The 26,592-nt window shown below is 38.9% G+C and overlaps 1 protein-coding gene across 3 annotated transcripts in view; it reads right to left on the bottom strand.

Annotated features, from left to right (window-relative positions):
* Positions 1 to 2,990: 2,990 nt before the first annotated feature.
* The window catches only part of DCAF17 (DDB1 and CUL4 associated factor 17), a 41,581-nt gene continuing 17,979 nt past the window's right edge, over positions 2,991 to 26,592 (bottom strand). For all 3 annotated transcript variants that reach the window (XM_069080038.1, XM_069080037.1, XM_069080039.1), the window contains 6 exons: positions 16,111 to 16,253; positions 14,340 to 14,449; positions 10,998 to 11,085; positions 9,596 to 9,679; positions 7,379 to 7,534; positions 2,991 to 6,355 (listed from right to left, as the gene is read on the bottom strand). In XM_069080038.1, the coding sequence (XP_068936139.1) occupies positions 6,218 to 6,355; positions 7,379 to 7,534; positions 9,596 to 9,679; positions 10,998 to 11,085; positions 14,340 to 14,449; positions 16,111 to 16,253 (719 nt within the window). In that variant the 3' untranslated portion in view covers positions 2,991 to 6,217. The remainder of the gene's footprint in view (positions 6,356 to 7,378; positions 7,535 to 9,595; positions 9,680 to 10,997; positions 11,086 to 14,339; positions 14,450 to 16,110; positions 16,254 to 26,592) is intronic.

Genomic DNA, 26,592 nt, shown 5'->3' with positions numbered 1-26,592 from the left:
ACATGCTCTGGCAAGCTGGACACACACCCCAGGACCTCCGCCCTAGACCACAATCCAGATGCAAGCAGGTTAAAGCAAGCTTGATTACCCCTCAGACTGATCATTTGGTCCCCCTACACTCTGCAGGCCAGGAGCTGAAGCTGACATGTGAGTACAGCTGCACAGTAGCAGCGCTTCAGCTGCTTCTCGCCCCGGGGGCAAATGCCTATGTACTCCCAACTACTGGTCCCAAAGTCCACACTGCACTGACCTCTCACTTTGTCCTTCGCATCTATGTGTTGATAATTCTGGAAACTGCCACAGCTGCTGGCAATCTGAAGTCCCTCCAGCAGGTAGCTGGTTGTGGCCGCCCTGAAGCTAAAACCTCTGGCTCATGTCGGGCTGGGCTTGGCTCCCAGAGTGCTGAGCTGGCTGCTTGCTGCCAGCCTGCCGGGCTGTCCTCAGTGGGAGGTTAGCTTCTTTGTGTCATTTTGTGGGTTCTGTAGCTCCAAAGTTTGTTCAGAGTTCCCTTTTACATGAATTGGAAGTGGTGGGAGCTGGAGCTGCGCTGAGTCCTGTTTCTACTCTGCCATCTTCTAAGCTTAGTTTTTTTTGTCTTTTTTTGGTGGTTGTTTTTAAACCAGCTATACTGTACCGGGGATAAAGGGCTCAACCTGAAGTCAGGAACACTTAAGTTCAACCCTGCCACAGACATTTCATAGCTAGTTCTGGAACCCTAAGCAAGTCACTTAACTGCCATCTGTGTCATTTTCCTTTATCTATAAAATGGGGATAATAATAGCTCTTGTGTTGTTGTGAGGATAAAATGAGGCTTTTGTAAAGTATAAAGTGTCTTTTTTTGTAAAGTGTTTTGCAAACATAGACCAAATCCAATCACTTATCCAGAGGATAGTTTTCTTTTCCTTTTTAAGGTAAATCTCATTTGCTTCATGTGTTGGTTTGACCAGAGTACATGACCATTAGGCTGCCCCCAAATATAAAGTTCAAATTTTAGGTTATGTAAATTTTTGTTGAATCATATTATCCTTAAATTTTATTAGTTGTTTTTATGACCTTCATTTCCAAATGTGGGATGAGAACTAGGGATGAGAACATAGAGATTTGGGGAGAAATGATTGTTATATAGTATTCATATATCTGAATGATAGCTCTTTCAAATATTTGAACACTATATAGCAATCATTTCTCCCCAAGTCTTCTCCAGGTCTACATCTCCAGTTCCTTTAACTGATCATCCTTAGAACAAGATGTACAGAACTTTGTCAGTCTAACTAATATTTCCTTGTAAAAGATAAAGACTGAAGGCATTTGACACAGATTAGGTAAATTTTAAGGGAGAAGGAAAAAATGAGTCAGTGGCAAATCTTTGGATGACTTGAGATGAAAGCACAGGGCACCAATGAGGAAGGGGAGACCAGATGGGACAGTCTAGTGGGGCCAGTAATCCTAAAGTGCCATATAAATGCTAGTTATTTATTAATTTTTCCAAAGCACTATCTAAATGCTAGCTATTATTATTATCAAATAGCTACAACTAGTGAACCTTTAAAAAATATATTCCTAAAACCAACTACTCCCCACTTGTTACTATTCCTAATGATTCCTCTTTTTTTCTTTGTCAATCAGGGTTAAGTGACTTGCCCAGGGTCACCCAGCTAGTGTCTGAGGCAGGATTTGAACTCAGAAAGATGAGTTCTCTGACTTCAGGTTTGGCACTCTATCCACTGTATCACCTAGTTGTCCAAATGATCCCCCTTTCAATCCTGTCCACAGTAAAGAAGGATCTCTTAATTGGATTAAACAAAGTCATCTTTTGCTGCATTTAATGAGTTAACCACCCAATCCTCCTAGATACTCTCTGTTCTTTGAGTTGTCATGACACTGCTTTCTCTGTTCCATTTGACTGCTCCTTCTCAGTCTTCTTTATTAAATAATCATCCATATGACACCCCCTAATCATACGTTATTCTAAGGCTTTCTCCTGGGCCCTCTCCTCTTCTTTCTCTACACTCACTTCATGACCCCATGAGCTCTCATGAGTCACACCTACATATATGACTCCCAGATCTACGTACCAGCTCTATTCTCTCTTCTGAACACCAGTTTGGCATCATTAACTGAAACTCTTCACTATCTGACCCCCTTCCTACCTTTCCAATCTTCTTATACTTTCATCCCCTCCACACACTGTAGTATCTAGCCTACCTAATCTTTGCACATGACACTCTACATTAATGTGCATGCCCAAGCATACAGCTACCCTACACGTTGATAGAGGAGACAGTGCATAGAGGGTGATTTGAAAGAAGCCACAACAGAGTTTAGACATCTTCTATAGAAGGAGACTGCTTAAAATGTGCATCTCCTGAGTCTGGCACCTTAGACCGATCATTAAGCCTTCCCTCGAACCTCAAATGACCAATATTGTTGTATCAAATAAGATAATAATTGTCAACTATTTAATATAGTGCGCCTGGCCCACAGTGAGTGCTTAAAAAATGTTTTTCTTTTTGATTCCCTAAAATAGGCAGTGAGGAAAAGGTTATCCTCTAGCCTTCTTCCATTACTTTCTTGGTTTCATGGTACTTGAAAATCTCAGAGGCCATCTAGTCCAATCCTTCCCTACCTGAACAAGAATCTCCTCTATGGCAGCCTGGAAAATGGTTTTCTACATTGTTTTGAGCTGTGCTTACATTCAGCCAGAATCTGCTTTCTTGTAGTTTCTACCCATTGCTCCTAATTTTGCCCTCAGTCAAATACTGACAAGGTCAAAGCCCAATTAGGATATCTGGTCATCTTAATCAGATTCTCTGCATCACCAATGCCCTTCCCCATGGACTTTCTCTTCCCCCTGAAAAGTAATCCATGTTACTTTGTGAGAGCTTTGATACTGCAGCCAGGAAGGACTCTGCCAAAAAAAAGAAACAAACAAAACCCAAAACCTAAACTCCACAAAAACCATGGAACCTCACCCAAATCAACTGACATAATTTTTAAAAACATATAAAATTTTATTAAAACAATTTAACACCTTTTAGGTCTTCAGATACAATCACTATATAAATACAACACCAAAGACATCATTTTCATTAAACAGATTGGTTAAATGGATAGGGACTCTTTAAGATATCTGCACATGGGCTTCTTCAGTCAACAGAATTTATTATATTCACATCAGATTATAATATTCATTAAAATGTGGTTTTGTTTGTACCACTACTGCACAGTTATACATACATACATACACGTACGTGCATACATATATATGTGTATCACAGTATCGTAGATTTAGAGCTGGAAGAGACTTCAGAAGCCATCTAATATAATTCTCTCATTTTACAGAAGAGGAAACTGAGGACCAAGGAGATTAAATGACTTGCCAAAGTCACACTAGTAGTGTTAATGTCACAGGCTGGATCTGAACCCTGGATTTCTGTTTCCAGAGTTGGCATTATTTTCACTCTAGACAGCTAAAGTGTCAATTTATCTTAGCATTAGCTTACCCTAAATTGGCTTGAGATTTACAGTTTTAGGAGACAACAAGAGTAAATAGGTGAGGGCTAGTATATAAAGTACTCAGCTTAGATATAAAGAATTCACTTTTGGTAAGGCTGGTTACACTCTGGTGTGAAGAATTCAAGAAAAACATCTCAGAAAGGTGAGGGAATGGTTATTAAATGGCTTCTTTTTCTTTTCAGCTCAATAATTCTGTTCTTTAGATTAATGACTCAACCCTTTTCAAAACAAAAAGCCCACACAAAATCTTTCAAAGACACTCTTTGCAAAACAAATTTAATCAAACTTGGCTTCGGGAAAGACTTTACCGTGAGGCCCCTGAGAACAGGCACTGTTTTTTTGAAGGGGAGTTTGGTCTTTCTTTGTATCCCCAGCATTCAGCACAGTGCCTGACACACAGCAGGTCTTAATCAATAGATAAATGCTTGATGACTTGATTTGATTTCAATTAAGACTTTGAGGCCTAGACAGATACATCCGTGGTCCAAAGTTATGCTTCTCTAAAACACTTTTGGGAAAAGGATTACGATCATAGTAAAAATTTTGTTCCTGAATATGATTTGAGGTGTTAAAACTCTAGTCTACAATCTGGCACTTGCCTTTCCCTTGGAGTTATTCTCACCCTGTTCCCTCTTACTGCGCTTTTTGTTTGCAAACTCGTGAGGTTGGTCTGTGCCTAGATACAGTTTGTATTTAATAGCATTTGGGATAGCACCTAGCAGACAGTAGACACATCACTGTTTCATAATAATCATAATCTTGACCTACTGCTACCAACAAAAGTATGTCTATAAAGTGTTCTCAGTTCCTCAGAAGTCATTATATTAAATGTTATTATATATCATACTTTGTGAAGAATGGCTTCTTCAATTAGCAGATGCAAGAGAATATAACAATTCAATAATATACATAAATTTTATCTCATTAAGTAAAATTTACACAGGAGACAATCACTCACACTATTTCAGAGAGTTTCATATTACAACAATACATAGGGCCAAAAAGAGTTTTTCACTCTATTCTTCTTGTTCCTAATTTCAAAATAGGTCAGATAATTATTTCCCTTTCTATTAAAGACATGGCATTTTTAAAATAATGAGAGCTGGATTTGTTTTTGTTTTTTTTTACATCCAAGTTCTATTGTCTACCTCACTGAGCTAAGAGTACTTGCCACCTGTCTTTCCTTAGCACTAAAGACATTTGTAGGGTTGGGTTTTTATTTAGAGGCAGGACTGATGTCCTCATCATATGGGAGTGGGATAAATCTGGACAAGCAGAATGTTAAAGACATTCATTTAAATGACCAAAGCTGAACTCTCACATTAAAACCCTCCTGCACTTGAGTATGTTTATGATTCTCCTGGTTATTTCCTTCCCCTTTGTATTTGCCAGCACTAGTCTTTGAAGCTGAACTAGGGAAATATGTTGAACATGTGGATGGCAAGCAACTGGATCTCTGAAACAGGAACCACACACAACTCCTGCCTTTGCTTAGGTTACCTTTTATTTAAAATACTGAACAAAAGGGAGTCTTCAGTGACCTCCAAGGACCTGATTCAGATCTGTTATGACGGAGAAGGATGAACGCTCCACTATCTCAACCTGGAAACTTGGCAGAAGGCTCATTCTCTCCAGCTATTAAGGAACTTACCCAGATCAGTTGTGATACTTCCTGGACTTTAATATATGACATGTGAAGTAAAAAGAGCTGCCAGTATGAAGGGCATATCCGATCAACTGCATCAGTGTGAAGCAGTTGTTTAGAAAAGGATTCTGACAAAATGAGGGCAGAGGATGATCCTCCAAATGTGGGGAGAGCCCAGGTCCAAGCGTTCCATCTGTGACAGCAACATTTTACAATGTGTTCATCAAGATTAAACTTGGTTGTATGATCAGAAACAAAGAGACCCTATTTCTCCAAATCCAGATTTATAACAAAACTTGTCAGATCAGTCTATGATACAAAAAACCAGAACCCTGTGGGAAACAAAACACTACAAAGCGTATGTAAGGGAACCAGCACCTAATCCTGATAGTGTATACAAGCACAGTTCCTATAAGACAAATGTAAAACTTAAAAAAAAATCCTGATTAACAGGCATTTTTGGCTCAAAAATAAGTTTTTACCCATAGCTATCAACCTCCCCCATCTCAGGGCACAGAGGCTAGAAGAGGTATCCTCTATCATTTCTATATTTTGCTTATTACTGGGGGGAGAAGGGAAGAAGGAAGGGAGAGAAAGGAAGGTTGGAGCACATAGTTTCTATGTCACTGAGAGCTTTGTTATGCTTTCTCTACAAGATCTTTTCAGAAAAGCATTAGGGATTTAACTGTGGATGGCAAAAACCCAGCCTGCATCTGACTGCTGGGTTCTTGCTGCTCTGTTCCAAGCTGTGTCTCCTTTGGGTTCCACCGGGGGCAATGTAGTGGTTTAAGAGATGTTGGGATGGTAAATGGCATGTGTGAGAGCATGGAGAGGCACAGCATTTCTTCCTACTATAGATATTCTTTCCTCTAGTTGCCATCAAGGAAAGAATAAAAACTGGGCTCATAATGAAAGAAAGACAGCTAAAACTTTAGCCCAAGTCTGGGCTTAACCACAGCTTTGTCAAGAGCTTCAGGTGCAACAACTCAAAGACTAAAGTTGTCCTCCATTCCTTACCCCATCATCACCATTATGATCATAATCTTTTTCTTCTTCTTAACAATTGCTCATGTTTTCATCTTCTTCCACAGCATCACATACCATCTGGTAAACATAGCAGCTGAAGACTCTGTTGGGTTTCTGTTCTATGTGCAAAACTAAGTCTCTGTCGAAGTAAACTTCATGGCTGTATGTCTGTAATTGAGAAAACAACGGCAACTGAAAACTTCATTTTATGTACAGTAATTCCTTCCACACTGTGGGGGTTAAGGATGTGGTGGCCCCCATGATCTGGAAAATCCATGTAAAATATTTTGGCCCTCTCTTTGTACCAGAGAAGAAGTCTGAATTATGGTGTTAAAAGATAAAATATGTTGATATTATACAATACTATACATTTATTTTATGCATTTCTGAGTTTCTAAACCTTTTCTGTTCTCTGCTAAGCTTTGCAGTTTCCACAAAACTCTCCAAAAATTCCTATATAATTTTTTATGTTGACCTGAGATATATCGAAACCATGATGGGGAAAGTCGCAACATGGTAGGGAAAACTGTAGCTTAACAATACGCTTCATGTACATTATCTTGCCTGGTTATTACAATAACCCTGTGAGTTAGACAAGGAAGGTGTTATTTCCATTTCAGGGATGAGGAAATTCAAACTCCACGTTGTTAAAGTGACTTGTCCAAGGGTCACACAGATACTAAGTGGTGATGCCAGTACTCAACACAGATCTTCTGAATTATAATGAAATACTCTTTCTGTTAAAAGCTGCCATTCAAATATGTACTTAGCAACAACCAAGATGTAGGGAAAAGGACATCGTTTTCAACATTCACAGAAGCAGAGATCACCACCACAGGAAAGTCATCAGACAGAACACAGAGATCGTCAAAGTCCCCGCCTCAAGACGCTACTGTTTTAAATAAAACCAAACAGAATGGAGAACAGAGAAAAGACAGGTGATGATGTGAGGGACCAGAAAATCATACATTAGATGAGGGGGAAAAATATGACTCTCCTTTTAGGAATGGGTTCCCTGCTGGGGAAAAAGGTATTCATTATATTCTTCCTGCAGGATTTTAGATCCTATTCGTGCTTTCATTAGTAGTTGTAGAGAGCCTGCTTGGAATGTAGCACAGTGCCAGACACACGCTGCCACCAACGTCAGATTAGAGAAAGGTTCCGAGGCTTGGCTTTAGTGGTCTTACTCACCACGTCCCACGACTCCACTAATGGGATGCTCTTGAGTAATGTCCCGTGCTCATTGCAGTGGAAGTCCAGGTGAGCTTTCCCCTCGGCATCCAGCTGAGTAACCGCCACCACAGAGAGCAAGTCCAACTCATCTTCATAGTCCACAATTTTGAAAGTCTCGGTGGCAGAAGCGGGCGGAGGGTGCAAGAGGGAGAAAAGTAACTCTAGTCATTTAAGTGTGATCTGTGTTCATGCGTAAAGTACTCTCGTTTCTTAGGGTGATTAAGGAGGAAGTAAAGGCAGGAGGGACAGAGGCTGGGCATACAGGTATGCCTATGCCTGTGTCCTAATGATCTCAGGAGCTACTACTCCCTGTGTCTATCAGCAGGAAAATAATAAGATTTCTCTGTATTGAGGGCAGGTAAGCATGAGGTAGCTAGGGAAGGAAGGAACAGAGTCATTCATATGCACCCCAATATTCTGGCAGTGGTATCTAGCTGGATATGGAATGGGTAGCTTTATGACCACCAAACTCGTCATCCTTCATCAACTTCTGGTCATAAAGCTACCCATTCCATTTTTTTAGTTGTTCTGTTAGAAAGTTATGTCTTATTGTGAGCCACACATACATGTATATATTTCATGAAACATCATACACACACACACACACACACACACATTTTTCCCCCCACTCACTGGTCCTGCTTCTGTTATATCAAATAAAACCAATTTCCCTTTCAGAAGACAGCTCATTGAATATTAAAGCCAGGTAGCATGCGTTTCCCTTCCTCTCATTTTCCCCATGTAAAACCACTCTAGTTCCTTCAACTGTTTCTTGTATAATATGGTTTCTAGACTTCACTATACTGATAACCACTGTCTGTACTAATCCTAGTTTGTCAATGTTCCTCTTAAAATATGGTGTCCAGAATAGAACACAATGCTCCAGATTTAGTCTGACCAGTGCAAAACACAGTCGGCCATTTGCTTTCTTTGATAGGTACACCCTACTATTTTTTTTTTTTTTGCTTTTTGGAGGGCAATTGGCATTAAGTGACTTGCCCAAGGTCACACAGCTAGTTTTTGTGTTAAGTGTCTGAGGCTGGATTTGAACTCAGGTCCTCCTGACTCCAGGGCCAGTGCTCTATCCACTGCACCACCTAGCCGCCCCAGTACACTCTTCTATTAATGTAGCTTAAGACTACATTAGTTTTCTGGCAGCAGACACTGTTGGCTAATACTGAGCTTGAGGTCAACTAAAACCCCTTTGAAAACTCCTTGAAGTCAACTAAAATTCCTTTTAGATGAATCACACTAGGTTTCTATTTGGGCAACTGATTTTTTAATCTAAGTGTTAGAGTTTAAGTTTAGCAAAATTCAACGTCCTCTTGGTCACTTTGGCCCATTCTTCTAGTCTGAGATGATTTTTTTTTTGCATTTTGATTTGGTTGGCAGTCACTCCTTCCACTTATGTCATCTGGATTTGTGCAAAATCTTTAGAATACTTTATCAGCTGAAAATAGACTTGAAAAGAAATTTGGATATTTCTTTAAGGAAAATGAATAAAAAAGTACTATCTTCCAATTGACCATACTAAACACAGACCAGAGATTACACTGACCTAAAACACCAGAAAGACAACCCTTCCCCACACTGTTGCCATTGTTGTAATTGTAACAAGTAAAGAAACAAAACAAGAAAACAGTAAGGCAAACTATACCAAATCATCAGGTTCCAACTTAGATTCTTCCTGATTTTCCCCAACTCTTTTAGATTTTCACAGGTATGTCAGGGAAAATATCTCCTAGTACCCCCAGCCTCTTTTCCTTTAAAGCTGTCCTTGAGGTTTTATTGGTTGAAGGGACTTATAGGCTTGGCCTGCTGATGTGCTTCCTGGTCACATGAAAGCACCACCAACCACCACAATCAAAAAAAAAAAAAAGCCATAAGGAGTTACATAAGATTGCCCTGAGGTTTAACTGTTGAACCACCACAGTCAACATAGAGAATGGGAAGCTGTGCTCAATGGAGTCAAAGCTGTCTCTTCCACAGAATATCCTTTCCTTGGCTCCGAATGTCCTTCTTCCTTAAGGGCTAAGTAAACCTCCTTTAGTTAACTAATAGATGGACTACAAGTGTCTCATTGGTCAGCCCCAGCCTATTAACATGAGGGACATGTGTGTATTTATAAAATTAATGTTATAACAAACTGGTTCCATTCATCACCTAAATTCCTACCTCTTGTTCTGGGTCATCATCCAATAGATTAAAACGTTTTTTCACCACTCGTCCAGAAGCTGTAACAGTTAATAAGCTTTTGGTCTAAGATTTCAGAGAGAGAAACAGATATGCCAAACTTTAGACATGTGCACTGAACAGATAACCATATCAATCTGCATTCAGAAAAATGAACTCATACCTCCACCCTGTATTCAACAAACAACAATATCTTCAATCAACAAAAAAGAGAATTCGGGTTTTCCTCCATCATATATTTCATATGAAAAAGTTCCCTCACTATTATGGCCTATCAGGTGGTTTCCAGGGACCCTGGTAGGGGCCCCTTCTGGAAGGTTTAGGGGACTTTGGTGTATGATTTCTGGTGGGCACTTCAACAGATACTTTTCTTTTTTGAATTCCATCATTAGAAGTTCATTGCCAGGAAGGGAACAACTAGCACAAGGAAAGGGGTCACATGATGGGTCCATCACTGATGTCTTTTTCTTATGCATTAGTCTGTGATATCACAGTGATTTCCAAACTTTTTTGGTTCTCAGGACTCTTTTACACTTTAAAATCATTGAGAATCCCCCAAAGAACTTTTGTTTGTATGTGTTATATCTACCAATATTTACTAAATATTTGCTATATTGGAAATGCAGATGTTTACCATATTAGAAATTGAAATGTCTTATTATTATTACAAAAACAATTTTGACCTCACAGACTCCCTAAAAAGGCCTCAGGGATCCCAGAGTTCCTGGCCACAGGTCCATCACAATACAGGTAAAGTGTATTCACTTTTAGGCATTTTGATCCTTTCTGCAGGCTCCCGAAAACACCACTTAAGTGTGTATGACAACTGAAAGGAATAGGGCCATCTGGAGCCAAACCTAACTATGTAGCTCCTGAGAAGGTTTAAGCCTAAGGTCACCCAAGAATGAAAAATAACAATGGCACATGAAGGGCAGATGTTCAGCAAAGAAAACAAACAAACAAAAACCAACCAGAAATCACAAGTAAAAGATGAACTCACTATAATTAACTTCTAAATTACACCCGTGCATATATACCAAACATTTATGTCTAAAATCCAAAGGATAGATTATTTTATTTTATTGTTTTGGAGAGGGAAAGGCAAGGCAATTAAGGCAAGGGGTTAAGTGACTTGCCCAAGGTCACACAGCTAGTAAGTGTCACATGTCTGAGGATACATTTGAATTCAGGTCCTCCTGACTACAGGGCTAGTGATCTACTCACTGCCATCACCTAGCTGCCCCAGATTATTTTTTAATTAGTATGGAAAGGTCTACAAGCCATGCTCTGATCTTTTTGACAACACTCATTTGCATATAATGATAAGATATTTCAATATAAAAGACAACGGCATACAAAGAATTTTATAAGTACTATTGCTTACTTTTTCCTCCCTGTCAGCCACAATGACAAAATCTTCAGTGACCTGATGCTGGGTCTTGTTATTTTCTATTTCTTTTAGTTTCAAGATTCTGAAAAGGGAAAAAAAAAGAATTACAAAATTCTAAGGCTCTACCCAAGAGCCAAAATCAATTTAGGTCAGCAAATCAAGATCACAGTAAAAACATCAAACTGCTTATTGTTTTTTTCCTAGTTCCTTTTGTAATACAATCACAGATACCGTGTTTCCCCGATAATAAGACACTGTCTTATTAAATTTTTTGGAAAGAAAAACACCAGAGGGCTTATTTTCAGGGGAGGGCTTATGTTGTCCTGCCTCAGCTCTCCTTCGCGGCACTGCTCTCAATGGCGCCAGCAAGCAAATGACTGGGGAAGAACAGGATGACGTGCTCACTGCTGCAGCTCTGATTGGATGCAGCTCGGAGCACGGCGTGCGTTTCACGGGGGGGTACGCTGCATATAGAGGGTACCGTAATGTAGTGTGTAGCGCAGGGGATCACCTTCACTACAGTAGCAATCTCAATAGGGCTTATTTTCGGGGGAGGGCTTATTTTAGAGGAATCTTACACAGTACAGGGAGGGCTTATTTTCGGGATAGGTCTTATTATCGAGGAAACACGGTATGTTCATGGCCTGAGCCCTACCCCTCTTCCCCCTTTAATATTTTAAAGGCTAACAAATACTAAATAGGGAAAGGAAGGAACTAAAGCAGCAGGTGCTACTAAAATACTTGGAAAATGCAGCAATAATAGTGCATATAATTGAGGAATTTGCCAAACTGAGGTGAGAAAGTTTACTCTGAAAACTGTATTATTTCTATTTTGCCTAAGATTTCCTGCTCTGATAATGGCAATGTAAAGGACTTTTGTGGGTTTATTTCTTAGGGATTTGCATTTAAAGTGAGATCTTTATGAATGACACTAATAGATTAAGTTTAAAAAATGACTGAAATAGTAACTAAATTGAATTAGAAGACTTGTTGTTTAAGTACCTTATGTCAAAGTGAATGGACAACATTTAAACAGTACTTGACTTACTCATTGCTTTTTTTTTTCTGAGGGTTAGTTATATGCAAAGTCAAGGTTCCCAAAGTGGGTGATACTGTACCCTGGGGGGGAGCACTGATATGATCCAAAGTGGTGGTAGTAGACTTGGGTGGAATGGGGGGGAGGGGCACTGAATAAAAATAAGGGGACAGTGAAAGCATAAGTAAAGAAGATAAGAAAATTTTGAAAAACCTTTCATACATGTTTCATCTGTTGTGTGACAAGTTAAAGTTGTAGTGATTACATTATTTTCCAAATAAACACAAAATGCAAGTCATAACCAATCAGTGGTCAAGTCTGTTGACAGGTCTTAAAAAGCAAGTGTTGGCAGGTGAGTGCATTGAGCATTGTCAGAAGTCCAGCATGCATGAGCAGGAATATGTGTGTGTGTGATGACTTTTTTTTTTTTAAAGCAATTGGGGTTAAGTAACTTGCTCAAGGTTACACAGCCAGTTATTTCGTGTGGGTGCTAAGTATCTGAGGCTGGAACCAATCCCAGGTCGCCCAACTCCGGGGCTGGCACTCTTACTCATTGTGCCACCTGGCCACCCCTGTAATGACTTGTTTACAGTGCAATACTATATGGTCACACAAGACAACACTGTTCATCAAAATTTCAATGCAGGAAAAAACCCACAAATTTGCAATAAATTATTAAATTTAGGATGCCTCATTAAAAATTTTTTTTTACATATTTTTGAAATGACACAAATTAAATAAAACAACCATTAAAGGGTTAAAGATTTTGAGGGAGGTGCTGTGTAATTATTTTTTTGAAAAGGGCAGAGTATGCCAAATAAGTTTGGGAACCTCTGGTGTAGATAGATCTACACATAGAGTTGATCAAATAACAACAAGAACAGAATTAAATTTCCATAACCACCTATAAAATTTCAAAGAACTATGTTGAAAGGAAAGAATAAAAGACAGGAAGAAGAAACTGATGCTGTATAAGAATAGATAAAAATGATGGAGTTGGAGTGAGGATGTCCTGTGTTCAAATCCTGATACTTACTAGCTGTGTGACCCTGAGCAAGACACTCAAGACCAATTTTTTCAGCTGTAAAAGAGAGGCTATGTTGTAAAGATCAAATGGAATAACCTATGTATAGTGCTTTGCAAACCATAAACTACTACATAAATACTAATTATTATTATTATTTTGATGATGATGACAATGATTGCTACTGTTGCTGCTGCTACTACTACTACTACTACTACTACTACTACTACTACTACTACTACTATATCCTAACCAATCACATTTAATTACTGGCAGCTTTTTAAAGCCTAGAAGAGGCCTATGACCTTCATGGGCTTTATATATCTTCACCTAAAGCACAAACTAATTTTAAATAAATTGATGACAAAGAATAAGAGGTACATTTTATGAGGTCATGGGACCCCAGTGTGACCACTAAGAAAGAAAAGCTCATTACCCTATTTTTTTTTCCTTATTGCATCTCTTCTCCCATCTTTTAGAAGGCAAAGAGAGGCAGTGAAGTTAGCCTAAAGAATGTGGAACAGGAATAAGCAATCAGCATGAGCTTGTTTCCCCTCTTAAATTTCAGTATAATTACAGTTAGGGACATTTTCCCTTGCTAGGAAGAAGTGGGCAAATAGTCATCCATTTTAAAGCTCTGGGTAGAATGTGTGTTGGGCCCAGAAAGCAAGAGCACATTACAGAAAAAGGTACCCCCCGCAAAACTTAAAAACAAAATTGTTCTCTCTTTGGCCAATATGCCCTTTCCCCTCCAGTTATAAAACCAAATCATGTTAGTTTGTTTGTTTTCTCTCTTTATCACAATGAAGTGATGTTAATCCCTGTCAGAAAGAGGCATATTCCTTTCTCATAAGTTCTTATTTAAAAGGAGAAAAGCAAGCTCTTATTATCAAAGAGGAGAAAACAATAAGAAGCATTTCTGTGTTGGACATTATACTAAGCACAGGGCCTAAACATACAAAAGAAAAACAATCCTTCTCTTCAAGGAGCTTACATTCTAATGGGTAAGACTACACATAAATGGCAATTGAAAAGGGGAGGGGGAAACTACAGAGCAAAACAGTTCAAACTTTTACAAAATGGCCTGAAAAAGAGGGAGGCTGAAGGAATAAACTCAAGTTTTCCTGAGGCTTGTCTCGAGTATGCTATTAGCATAACACCAACTCTAATTACTTCTACAGCCTCAATAGTTACCTCATAAAAACAGAGATGCCAATAAATGCTAGGAAAAGCTATCTTTATAACTCTTAGATGACTAAAGACAATAAATACTTACTTGACCTGATTTGGACCCACATGAATTATTCTCCCAGAGGCATCAGGATGGAAATATATCCAGTCAGATTCTAGTGAACAACAGTTCATTTCTTGGATCCCATTTTTTGCCTAAAATTGGAAGAGAAAAGTTAGGTGAAAGGGCAATAAATTATAGAATTTCCTCACATTATATTCATGCACGTGCTCACAGATCACTTGCTATATGTCAGAATGGAGCTGTCCAACTGCTGTTCATTAAATGATGAGTTCTTATCATAAGTGAAAAACACATGGGAAAGAAGGGACCCTGGTGATAGAACCAGGATTAATGTAGGGTTCTAAACTGGGCAGGGTGGGGGTAGCAGAGGAGAGAAGACCACAATCCACACTGGAGAAATTTCAGGTTATTTGCTCTGTAGTTTCATATATATTTCACATACTAAGTAAAACATTTCAAGCAAGTATAAAATGGGCTGAAAAAGAAAAATAAGAGCAAGAATGAAACCCTGTGTGCTTTTCATTGAGGTATACAAGTAGTCATGAAGGTTTTCAGAGTTTATAATAATAGATTCTAATGGCAATGTCTGCCAGAAAATTGTATAACACAAAAAGAGGAACCAAATGGGATATTGTATATAAAGGGATTTAACCAAGGCCCAAAGCGCTATATAAATGTGAATTTCCAACCATCTACTGCACCCACCAGTGACTTGCTCAGTCCAGGGAAGCTAGCATCTGTTCCATAATTTATATTCTGTAGTTGCCTGGGGCACTAAGATAAAGGGTGTCTTGCACAGGTTCATAAAGCAAGTATGTGTCGGACGTGGAGCTTGAACCCAGATTTTCCTAACACTAAAGCTGGCTTCCTTTCCACTGTACTACACTGCTGCTCAGCAATTATTATGACTATGGTTATTAATTATTATCTAGACCAAATGTCAAGAAATCCTGGATACACAGCTCTATTTGAGTCACCCATCCAATGCATTCTGGAAACATTTTCTCCCATTGTGTTGCACTTAGCCACTGTGCTAAGAGTAGGTATCCTTCATACAAACATGCCCTTGGATGAGCCAGAAACACCTGGAATCAATCCCAGCTGGGCACCAATTAATTTCTGTGGCTTTGCCTAAGATGTTTAACCGTTGTCATCTTCTCGTGTCAAATGGAGCAACATCTTTCCTGTCAAAGTTACCGTCTAGTGTGTGAATGTGCATAACATTTTTGAAGGTTAGAAGGTATGAAGAATGATGAGTCCTAGGCAGAAGTCATTAAACATCAAAAAGGTTCTGGAAATAAAAACGGCTTACTGCAGTGCTGATGTCATGTGGGAGGAAGAGGGGAGGAGGGAAAAAAATATCACAAGAAATCCTATCGGAATGATTTTTAAAAGGAATAAATCCAAGCAGGAAAGAAGTTCCCTTTAGAACTTTGCCCCTGCACACCTGTTTTAACAAAAGTATATGCTTACAAATGCAAAGGTCTGGGCACCTACACTTTGTTCTGCTCTGGGAGGCAAGAAATAGAAAGGACAGAGGAATCCAGGAAGCCTTGCCCCAACACCCTCTCTCCTCACAACTCTGCTATTCATGCTAGGGCTATCATTAAGCAACTTCAAAAGCATAAGCACTATGCCCTTTGCAGAGGGGTTGGTGAGTAGCTAAGACGCTAAGCAGTGCTTGGGGTAGCAAGAAATAGTTTTCAGGAATGTATGTGCATGCATTTGTGGGCACCTGCCAGAAATAATTCTGACATTGCCTATTCTAGGAAGGTTGGACAAAAGTCAGTACCAAGGAATGATCTTTCAGTGCACAGATATGAAAGACTCCTTTTTGTTTCTTCTTGTTAGGGGTGATGATGTAGTGCCAAGGATAGCCTCCAATCTGAAATGTGTTCTCCAGGGAAGATACTTCAAAGAGCAGTGGAGGAGTATCTACAGAGACAGGAAAATAAGAAAGTTACTATTTCACCCTTAGGATGGGTTTTTTAGATCAATCTAGAGCCTTCAACTTAGAATTTCTGCTGAACATAGCTCATATGAAGTTCTATTATAATAAAGGAGAGGCACACTGGACAGAGAGCAGTCCTTGGAAGCATGAAGGCCTAAATGCAGGCCCCTTCTCAGATATAAACAGGCTGGTGACCCTGCCCAAAGCACCAAACCTCTCCGAGTCCCAGACAATTTTTTTTAACTTTTTTTTTTGGTCTTTATTAATTTGTTCATTTACTTTGAGTTTACAAGATTCAGTTCCCCAGTTCTTTGAGTTTCAAATTTTCTCTCCCTCTCTCCCCTACCACCCACACTAAATCCCCCAATAAAATCATACAACCACAAACAGGACCAGAAGATACTTTCCTTTTTTTTTTTTTTTAAAGCAATTGGGGTTAAGTAACTTGCTCAAGGTTACATGGTCAGTTATTATTATTTTTGTGTGGGTGCCGAGTATCAGAGGTCGGAACCAATTTCAGGTCTCCCGACACTGGGGCCGGCGCTCTTACTCACTGCCACCTGGCCGCCCCTCAGATACTTTCACATTAGACATTGGTCAGGTTATAAAGAAGGATTGTATCGGATGGAATGAACAATGGGAAAGAGGAAACCAAACCAAACAAGAAAAAGAAAGAGAGCAGGTAATTTGCTTCAATCTGCATTCAAACTCTGTTCTTTCTGGTTCTCTTTCTGAATGTAGACATCTCTCTCCATCATGAGTCTTTTGGAGTTTGCTTATTGCCCTGAATTTCTGAGAAGAGTCTGGTCTATCAAAGTTAGTTGTCACACATATGTTGTATCTGTAATGGTGTACAAATTTTTCCTGGTTCTGTTCTTCTCACTCAGCATCAGTTCATATATGCCTCTCCAGGTAGATATGAAGTCCATCTGCTCTTTGTTTCTTATGGTGCAATAGTATTCTATTACATTCATATACCATAACTTGTTCAACCATTCCCCAATTGATGGGCATCCCCTTAATTTCCAATTCTTTGCCACCACAAAAAGCTGCTATAAATATTTTTGTACATATGGATCTTCCTCCTGTTTCTGTGATCTCTTTAGGATACAACCATAGAAATGGTATTGCTGGGTCAAAGGATATGAAATTACTTATAGCCCTTTGGGCATAGTTCCAGACTGCTCTCCAGAATAGTTGGATCAGTTCACAATTCCACCAGCAATGTATTAGTGTTTCAATTTTTCCACTTCCTCTCCAGCATTTGTCATTTTCCTGGTTTGTTAACTTAGCTAATTTGGTGAGATGTGGTACCTCAGAGTCGTTTTGATTTGCATTTCTCTAATCAATAGAGATTTAGAGCATTTTTTCATATGCTTATAGATATCTTTAATTTCCTCCTCTGAAAACTGCCTGTTCATATCCTTTGATCATTTCTCAATCAGGGAATAACTTGTATTCTTATAGATTTGACTCAATTCTCTGTATATTTTAGAAATGAGACTTTTATCAGAGACACTGGTTGTAAAAATTCTTTCCCAATTTCTCACTTCACTCTTAATCTTGGTTACATTGGCTTTGTTTGTTTCATGTAATCGAAGTTATCCATTTTGCATTTTATAATGCTCTCTAATTCTTGTTCGGTCATGAAATTTTCCCCTCTCCATAAATCTGACAGGTAAACTATTCCTTGCTTTCCCAGATTGCTTATAGTATCATCCTTTATACCTAGATCCTGCACCCATTTAGACTTAATTTTGGTATATGGTGTTAGATAATGGTCTATGCCAAGTTTCTGTCATACTATATTCCAGTTTTCCCAGCAGTTTTTGTCAAATAGTGAGTTCTTATCCCAAAACTGGGGTCTTTGGGTTTATCAAAGAGTGGATTATTATAGTCATCAACTGCATCAACCCAATCTATTCCATTGATCCACTGCTCTATTCCTCAGCCAGTACCAAGTAGTTTTGATGACTGATGCTTTATAATACAGATTAACATCTGGTATAGCTAGTTCACCTTCCCTAGCATTTCTTTTCATTAATACCCTTGATATTCTGGACCTTTTGTTCTTCCAAATGAGCTTTTGTTACTATTTTTTCTAGGTCTATAAAGTAATTTTTTGGTAAACTGATTGGTATGGCACTAAAAATGTAATTTAATTTAGGTAAAATTGTCATTTTTATTATATTAGCTCGACCCAGCCACAAGCAATTGATGTTTTTCCAATTAGCTAGATCTGACTTTATTTGTGTGAAAAGTGTTATATAGTTGTGTTCATATAGGTCCTGGGTTTGTTTTGGCAGGTAGATTCCCAAATATTTTATAATGTCTACAGTAACTTTAAATGGGATTTCTCTTTCTATCTCTTGCTATTAGATTTCATTAGAAATATATAGGAATACCGAGGATTTACGTGGGTTTATTTTATATCCTGCAACTTTGCCAAATTTTGTTATTGTCTCAAGTAGTTTTTTACTTGATTCTCTAGGATTCTCTAAGTATGTCATCATATCATCTGCAAAGAGTGACAACTTGGTCTCTTCTTTGCCTAATTTGATTTCTTTGATTTTTTTTCTTCTCTAATTGCTACTGCTAACATTTCTAGTACCAGATTGAATAAGAGGGGTGATAGTAGACCCCCCTTGTTTCACCCCTGATCTTACTGGAAATGCTTCTAGCTTATCCCCATTACATATAATACTTGCTGATGGCTTTAAATAGATGCTACTTATTATTTTAAGGAAGGCTCCATTTATTCCTATACTTTCTAGTGTTTTTAATAGGAATGGATGTTGTACTTTGTCAAAAGCCTTTTCTGCATCTATTGAGATAATCAGACAATTCTTTTAAAACATCTTTAAAAAATCTTCATCTTTTTTACTCATCAAGGACCATATTTGTAGTTTGGTGAAGCCTATGGACCCTTTCTGAGAATAAGGTTTTTAATTGCATAAAATGAAATATGGAGGATTACAAAGGACACCAATTGTATAGACAGAGTTAAGTGAAATATCAAATGAGTTGAAGACCAAACTTTAAAACCCTTGCTCCAAGACAACAGATGGCAGAAAAATGACCTATATGCATTGGTAGAAGAAGTTTAGTATATCTATATCTAGCAGTTATGGAGGGCTTTAAGTTTTGCAAAGGAAGTTATATAAGTTATTTCATCAACAGGACCTAAAAGATTGGTGCTATTATTACTCCACTATACAGATGAGGATAACACAGGATAAGAGGTGTTAAGTGACTTGCTCCACATCACACAATTTATAAAGATTGAGGCAGGATTTGAATTCAAGTTTTACTGACTCCAAATCTAACACTCTATACACTGTGCTATTTGCCTTTCAGGTTTATTTGCAAGGAGTTCTCTATACCAATGGAATCACTAGCCCAGACCTCCAAAGGAAAAAGGAAAATGAAAGAAAACTACAATTAAGTCACCACATACAAGGAAATATATAAAATTACAATAGTCACCACATACAAAAAAGGCATAATTTAGAAAGGGGCTTATCGACAATAAAAGAAAAAGCCAGAAGGAAATGTCCTTTGGACAGAAAGCAGTCTCAAAATTATCTCATCTTTAAAAATTATCTGTATAAACTACATCAAAACATAAACAAAGGCCTCAGAAACTTCAAATAACTAGAGCTAACTATCTTTGATTGTAGTGTAATGAAGGGAGGCCATGTGAATAAGGTTAGCCACAGTCCAACAAATTAATGCTAAGAAACCGGTGCATCACAGAGAAAAAAGAATCAAAGAATTCCGAAGAGCCCAGAAAATACATCGAAGTTAAAAACCATGTCTCTGAGCTTCTTATAAATGGTAGTCACTTTTTGTAAATGCAATAATAGCATTTAAAAAAGTTCAATTGTTAGAACAATTTTGTGATATCCTATTGCTCATCTTTATAATGGATTGGGAGGGAAGGAGAAAATTGGGAACTCAAAATTTTAAAAAATGGATATCAAAATAAATAAAATGTAATTACTAAAAAAACACTTTAAAAAGGAGAAAACTTCTGTCTAAGATTTAGGAGTGTAAATGAAGTATGAGTTATATATTTTTTCTTTTTGGAGGACACTTGGGGTTAAGTGACTTGCCCAAGGTCACAAGGCTAGTAAGTGTTAAGTGTCTGAGGCCGAATTTGAACTCAGGTCCTCCTGACTCCGGGGCCACCTAGCGCCCCAAGGTATGAGTTATATTCATATATGCAAGAGGTATATATAAGACCTGAGTTCTTTACCTTTTATTTCATAGACCTCTTTTGGCAATCTGGTGAAGGCTACTCTATAATGGCTTATTTTTTTTTTATTTAAAATTGAAGAAAATGTCAAATTTTAATTAGAGATTAGTGAAAAATAAAGATATAATTTTTTTTCATCCATGTTCACAGACCTACTGAAATCTATTCATGGAGCCCTTAGGGATTTGTGGGCCCTAACTTAAGAACTCTTATTCCAATTTGACTTAATATGAGTACATTTTTTTCTTATAGAGAAGATTAAAAAATAACATGTCTTTAGATATCATCAGGTGTCATGTATGCTAAACTGGGCAGAACAGAAGAGATATGCTGTTGGAAAAGTTCATAATATAGAAGACACTACTGGTTAGACTATGGGAAAGTATCTAAATCTGGGGTCCATGGACAGATTTGGGTATTATGAACTTGGATGGAGAAAAAATTGCATATTTATTTCAATGCAATTGGTTTCCTTTGTAAACCCACGTATTTTATCTTATTAATTTTAAAATGTTATTCTGAGAAGGGCCCTTGTCCATAAGTTTCACTGGACTGCCAAAGGGGTCCATGTCACAAAAAAAGGGGAAGAACCTCTGAGTAGGAGACCCAGTTTAGTATCCTTTCATGTACTTAAGGTCCAAAAAGGACACTAATATATGACCTCATTATATCCTTTTTTCTCTTCGACTTCATAATGTTTCCCTTAACAAGCTTTTTTGAGTTTATGAACTATTCTTATTTGGGAGTTTTGCCTTAGAGATACAATTCAAGTAAGACTCCATATTACACAAGAGTATATTTAGTTGGGTTGTTTCAGTAGCGGCTGACTCAATTCCCCCAGTAATTGGCTATTTAAGAGTTAAAAAAGAAAAACCTCAGAGTTAAAATTTGAGTTCTGAAGTTGACAATGTAATACAGCAAAAGAAAGGAAGTTGGTTACGTTATATAATAGAAACATTGTCTCTCAAAGGTAAGTGTGTTATGAGGTTAAGGCAAACACTAAAAGAAATGAGGTTTCAGATCTGATTGATGAATTAGAACAATCTTGATTCCAGCAATAATCTTGGTAGGGAGCTGGTGGCCTTTAAGATTTGGGATGAAGTAGATGTACTACAGGAGAGGGCTGTATTGTAAGGATGGCAATGGGAAATGTCAATAATGTAAAAAAAAGCATCAATAAAGCATTTTTTTTAAAAAGGAGATAAATATGTTACTTATTACTCTTCACTATAACTCAAGTCTAGAAAATGAAATATTTTAGGTTCCACAATTTAAAAAAATTAAATAATATCCACAGTGCTTTACAGTTTATAAAGCATTTTTTCCTCACCATCCCCCTTTCCCAACGGTAGCTAGTACACATATTATTATCCGCATTTGACAGTTGAGGAAATCAAGGCTAGGAGAGGTTACGTGGCAATGCTAGACTCAAATTCTCTGGCTCTAAATTCTTTTTTCCCACTAAATTATGTTGCCTCAATTATGTGTTGTTTTCCTCAGATGAATGATTCAAAGGTGAAAGAGCTCCCAGATCACGAACATACTGTTTCTGGTCTTTCATGTTTTCTTTTTGGAGGGGGGGAGGTAAGGCAATTGGGGTTAAGTGACTTGCCCAAGGTTATACAGCTAATTTTTGTGTTATGTGTCTGAGGCTGGATTTGAACTCAGGTCCTCCTGACTCCAGGGCAACTTCATTGCGCCACCTAGCTGCCCCTTATGTGTTTTCTCTCGATTCAAAAAACTGAGTGAGTTTTTCTGCTTTTCACATTTTCTAGCAGGACACAGTTCGGTGCCTTAGTTTCTTTAGTGCCACCAGTGTATGAACACTTTCCTTCTAGAGCATTTTATTTAAACTGCTGATTTTAATCCTTCCCTAAAACTATGGTTTTAGCCTGAAAGTCAAACCTGAATGGCTTGAACTAACCTCTCTCATGCTATTCTTGTGGGAAAGATTTGGAACAACTTATATGGCTGGACCCAAAGGACAGTCATTGATGGTTTGATGGCAATATGGAAAGAGGTCTCCAGTGGAGTGGCCCTACACTGTGTAACTTTTTTTTTTTTTAAATCAAGGTCTTAGATGAAGGGTCATGTGGTACGCTTATCAAATCTGCAGATGATACCAAAGTGGCAATGATAACTATTGTGTAGAATGACAGAGTCAAAATGCCAAAAGATCTTAACAGGCTATAGAACACTGCATAAATAAAAGAAGAAAATAAATAGAAACAAATCTAAAGTCTTAAATGTGGGCTTAAAAAAAATCAACTTCACAATTGCAAAATGGGGAGGCAGACAGTTCATCTGAAAAAGAGTTGGGAGTTTCAGGGAGCTACAAAGGTTAATATGGGTAAGGAGAGTGAAAGGTCAGACTAGAAAACTACTGCAATCATAGACTGCAGTGAGACAGACACAAACTTGGGAATGAGGAGAGACTGCCTCTGTATTCTGCCACAACTAGAGTACTGTGGTCAGTTCTAGATGCCACAATTTAGGAAGGACAAACTGGAGAGTATTTGGAGGAAGGCAACTGTGATGAAGAAAAGTCTTGTGTTCATGCCATATGATGACTGGCTGACAGAACCAGAGATGGTAAGCCTGGAGAAGAGAAGTGTAGGAGTTAGGAGATTTGTGGAAACCTCTTATTCACATCTTTGGTGACCTAGACATGAGTCTCCTTTGCTGGATCCTACTCCAGATCATGCCCTCTAACCGTAGGTGTCCCACAGGATTCTGTTGTGAGAACTTTTCTCTTCTCTCTCTATACTACTTCCCTTACTGATCTCTTCAGTTCCCATGGATTTAATGACCATCTCTATGCTGATGAGTCTCAAATCTACCTATCCTGCCCCTAATATCTCTGCTGACCTCTAATACTGCATATTCAACCACCTTTCAGACATCTTGACCTGGAGGACAAGTAAAAACCTTGAATTTAACATCTCCAAGATTGCACTCACTATCTTTGCCCCAAACTTTCTTTCTTTCTTACTTTCCCCCTTCCTATAGAATATAGCACCACCCTTCCAGTCTCTCAGTGTCACAACGTAGGTATCACCCTTAACTTCTCACCATTTCTCATACTCCATATTCACTCTGTTGACAAGGTTTGTTGATTTCACCCTTGTAACATCTCTTGAACACACCTTTTTCTCTCCTCTGACACTGCCTCCACCCCGGGCAGGCCCTCCTCACCTTATACCTGGACTATTGTGGCAATGGATCTGCCTGCCTTCTCCCTGCAGTTCATCTTCCATTCAGTCACCAAAGTGATTTCACTAAAGCACAGCTCTGACCATGTAGCCCTTCCCACCCCTCAGCGGGGCCACTGCCAGTCATGCTGACCCATGTCTTGCCACTGGACTCCAATGACGGCTGATGACTTTGCACGGCCCTGCTTCACTTAAATCCAATTCATTTGCAAGTCAAGACATCACCCTCCTGATGTCATTGGTTGTTTTCAAGAATGAAGGACAAACAACAATGCCCCACACCCCCACAAACACATAAACAACTCTATACACACAAACTATATAAAGGATAGATTGGGGGCAGTCTCAGAATGAAGTCACTAAGGTTAAGGAGGGCTGGGAAATGTTTGTAGTAGAAGATGAGTTTCTAGCTAAGACCTGAAGGAAACTAAACATGCTAGGAGATAGCTATGAGGTAGGAGAGCATTTTAGGCACAGAAGACAGCCAGTGAAAATGCTTAGAATCAGGACATGTAATGTCTTGTGTAAGAACAGCAAGGTGGCTGGTGTCATTTGATTGGAGAGTATGTAGAAAAGAGCAAGGCATAAGAAGACTGGAAAGGCAGGAAAGGGCAGGTTATGAAGATCCTGAAAATCTAAACAGAGGATTTTTTATACTTGCTCCTAGAAGTGATAGGGAACTAAGTTTGCTGAATGGGGGAAACACGGTCAGACTTGTGCTTTAGGAAGGTCACTTTGATAGCTGAGTGGAAGATGGACTGCTGTGGGCAGAGACTTGAGGCAGGCAGATCCACCAATAGGGTAATGAAAGTGTAAGACTGAGGTGATGAGGGCCTGTGCTAGAGTGGTAGCAGTGTCAAAGGAAAGAAGAGGGCACATACGAAAGATGTTACAAAAGTAGAAACTACAGGACTACTTGCCTACTGGGAAGGTGAGAGTAAGGAGTTGATGATAATATATAGGTTATAAACCTGGGTAACTGGGAAGATGTGGAACCTGTGACAGTAATAGGGAAGTCAGGAAGAAGGGAGAATTGGGGAGGTAAAGTTAATGAGTTAAGTTTTAGGTATGTTGAGTTTAAGAGGTCAACAGAATATCCAGTTCAAGATGTCTAAAGCGTAATTAGGAATGCAAGATTGGAGTTCAGGAGAGGTTAGGGCTGGACAAATCGATCTGAAAATCATCTGCAAAAGAGATGGCAACTACTAGAAGTTAATGAGATCACAAAGTGAATTAGTATAGAGGGAGATGAGAAAAGGATGCAGGACAGAGGTATTGAGGGAATGTAGCCATGGTTAGCAGCCCTGAAAGAAATTCAGTAAAGGGAGACTGAGAGGGAGCAGTCAGACAGGTAGGAGGAGAATCATGAGAGAAGAGTGCCATGAAAATGTAGAGAGAAGAGAATGTCAAAGAGAAGAGGGTGATCAACAGTGTCAAAGGCTGAAGAGAGGACAAGAAGGACAAGAATTGAGAAAATGGCATTAGATTTGGCAATTAAGAGGTCATTGATGACTTTTGAGACAACAGCTTCAGTTGAATGATGAGGCTCTAAGTCAGATTTCAGAGAAAAACTAACCCTAACTAAAAGTTTCTCTCTTTTGTCAGATTTTCCCCTAGAGCACTTCATCTGGATCTCTCCCTTTCCTGTCTTATATCTGACACTGTATTGTGCTCATCTCTCTCTATGTCATCACCCTCTAGGCCAGGCCTGCACAGTATTGTGGGGGGATTTCAGATGGCCTTCAAAAATGCAAATCCCTCAGCAAAACTGACTATGCTAAGTTCCCTTAGGACAGGCCTGCACAATATAGGGAAAAGGACTTCTGGCGGCCAGAGAGTAAAACAGGCCTGCACAACATCCTGCCCGCAGGCTGCTTTGTCAAGCTGTAAGCAGCCCCAGGTAATGTGTTGTGCAGGCCTGACCCAGGTTCTCTGAAGGAAAAGACAGTTATTTTTCATTTCTGTACCCCTAGTCCTTCACACAGGTCCTTGCTGAGGAGGCACTGAATAAATGTTATGCTGAATTGCAATGGAGTGACTCCTGAATAACTCACACTATCCACTCTCTCCTTCCCGGTTTGAAAGCTCCCCTTCACTGCCTGGCACATTCAATGAAATAAATCATGGATCCTTCAAAGGATCAGGGGAGTTCGCAAACCTGCCAATCCAGGTCTGCCTGGGTCTGCAAAGGTTTTGTTTTGAGTGTGTGGAGATGTGCATGAAGAGGGTGTGGACATCTTAGCAGCTGGTGATGCCATGTGGAGTTTTCTAAGAGTTGCATGTCAGCCAAGAGCCGTCACAGTATCTGAAAATGGGGATATGCTTGGAGGGAATTTCAAAATCTTTTTTTCAGGAGACATGTCCCTTCCAATCTCTGTAATCAGGGATGCTTAAGAAAGGTCAAAGGACAGACAGATCCTAGAGCCTAGGGAGTTGAAATGAAGTTAGAAGATCCCTAACAGGGAAGGCACAAGCTGCTGATGGTCCTGTGGGAATTATAATGAGAACTAAAGCAGGCATGGAGCAAAAACATCACAGCCAAGAAAGGACAAAAGCCCTTCTCCCTCCCTACAATCCCTTTACTTTCCATGTTCAATTCCTAAATGCCACCACAGCCTAGCTGGGCTTTGTACATTACCTCAAAGGTGACTGTACTGTAGTGAAGCATTATGAGTTTCTTGCTAACACATTGTTCTGAAAACTATAAAAAGTTCTATAGTTGCTGAAAACCATAAAAAGTGGGAAAGGAGATGTTACAAAGTGCACAAATATTTGGTGGGTAATTATTTATGTGTATTCTTTAGTGAAGTGGAATGCACGCTGGACTTGGGTGCCGGAGACCTGTGATCTAAT

This window comes from Petaurus breviceps, unplaced genomic scaffold, assembly GCF_028583685.1.
Source record: "Petaurus breviceps papuanus isolate PSGF00001 unplaced genomic scaffold, PetGlider_PUasm1.0 91133, whole genome shotgun sequence".
NCBI classification, from domain to species: Eukaryota; Metazoa; Chordata; class Mammalia; order Diprotodontia; family Petauridae; genus Petaurus; species Petaurus breviceps.
The sequence above is the reverse complement of the archived record's forward strand: the minus strand, read 5'-3'. Positions and strand labels throughout refer to the sequence as shown.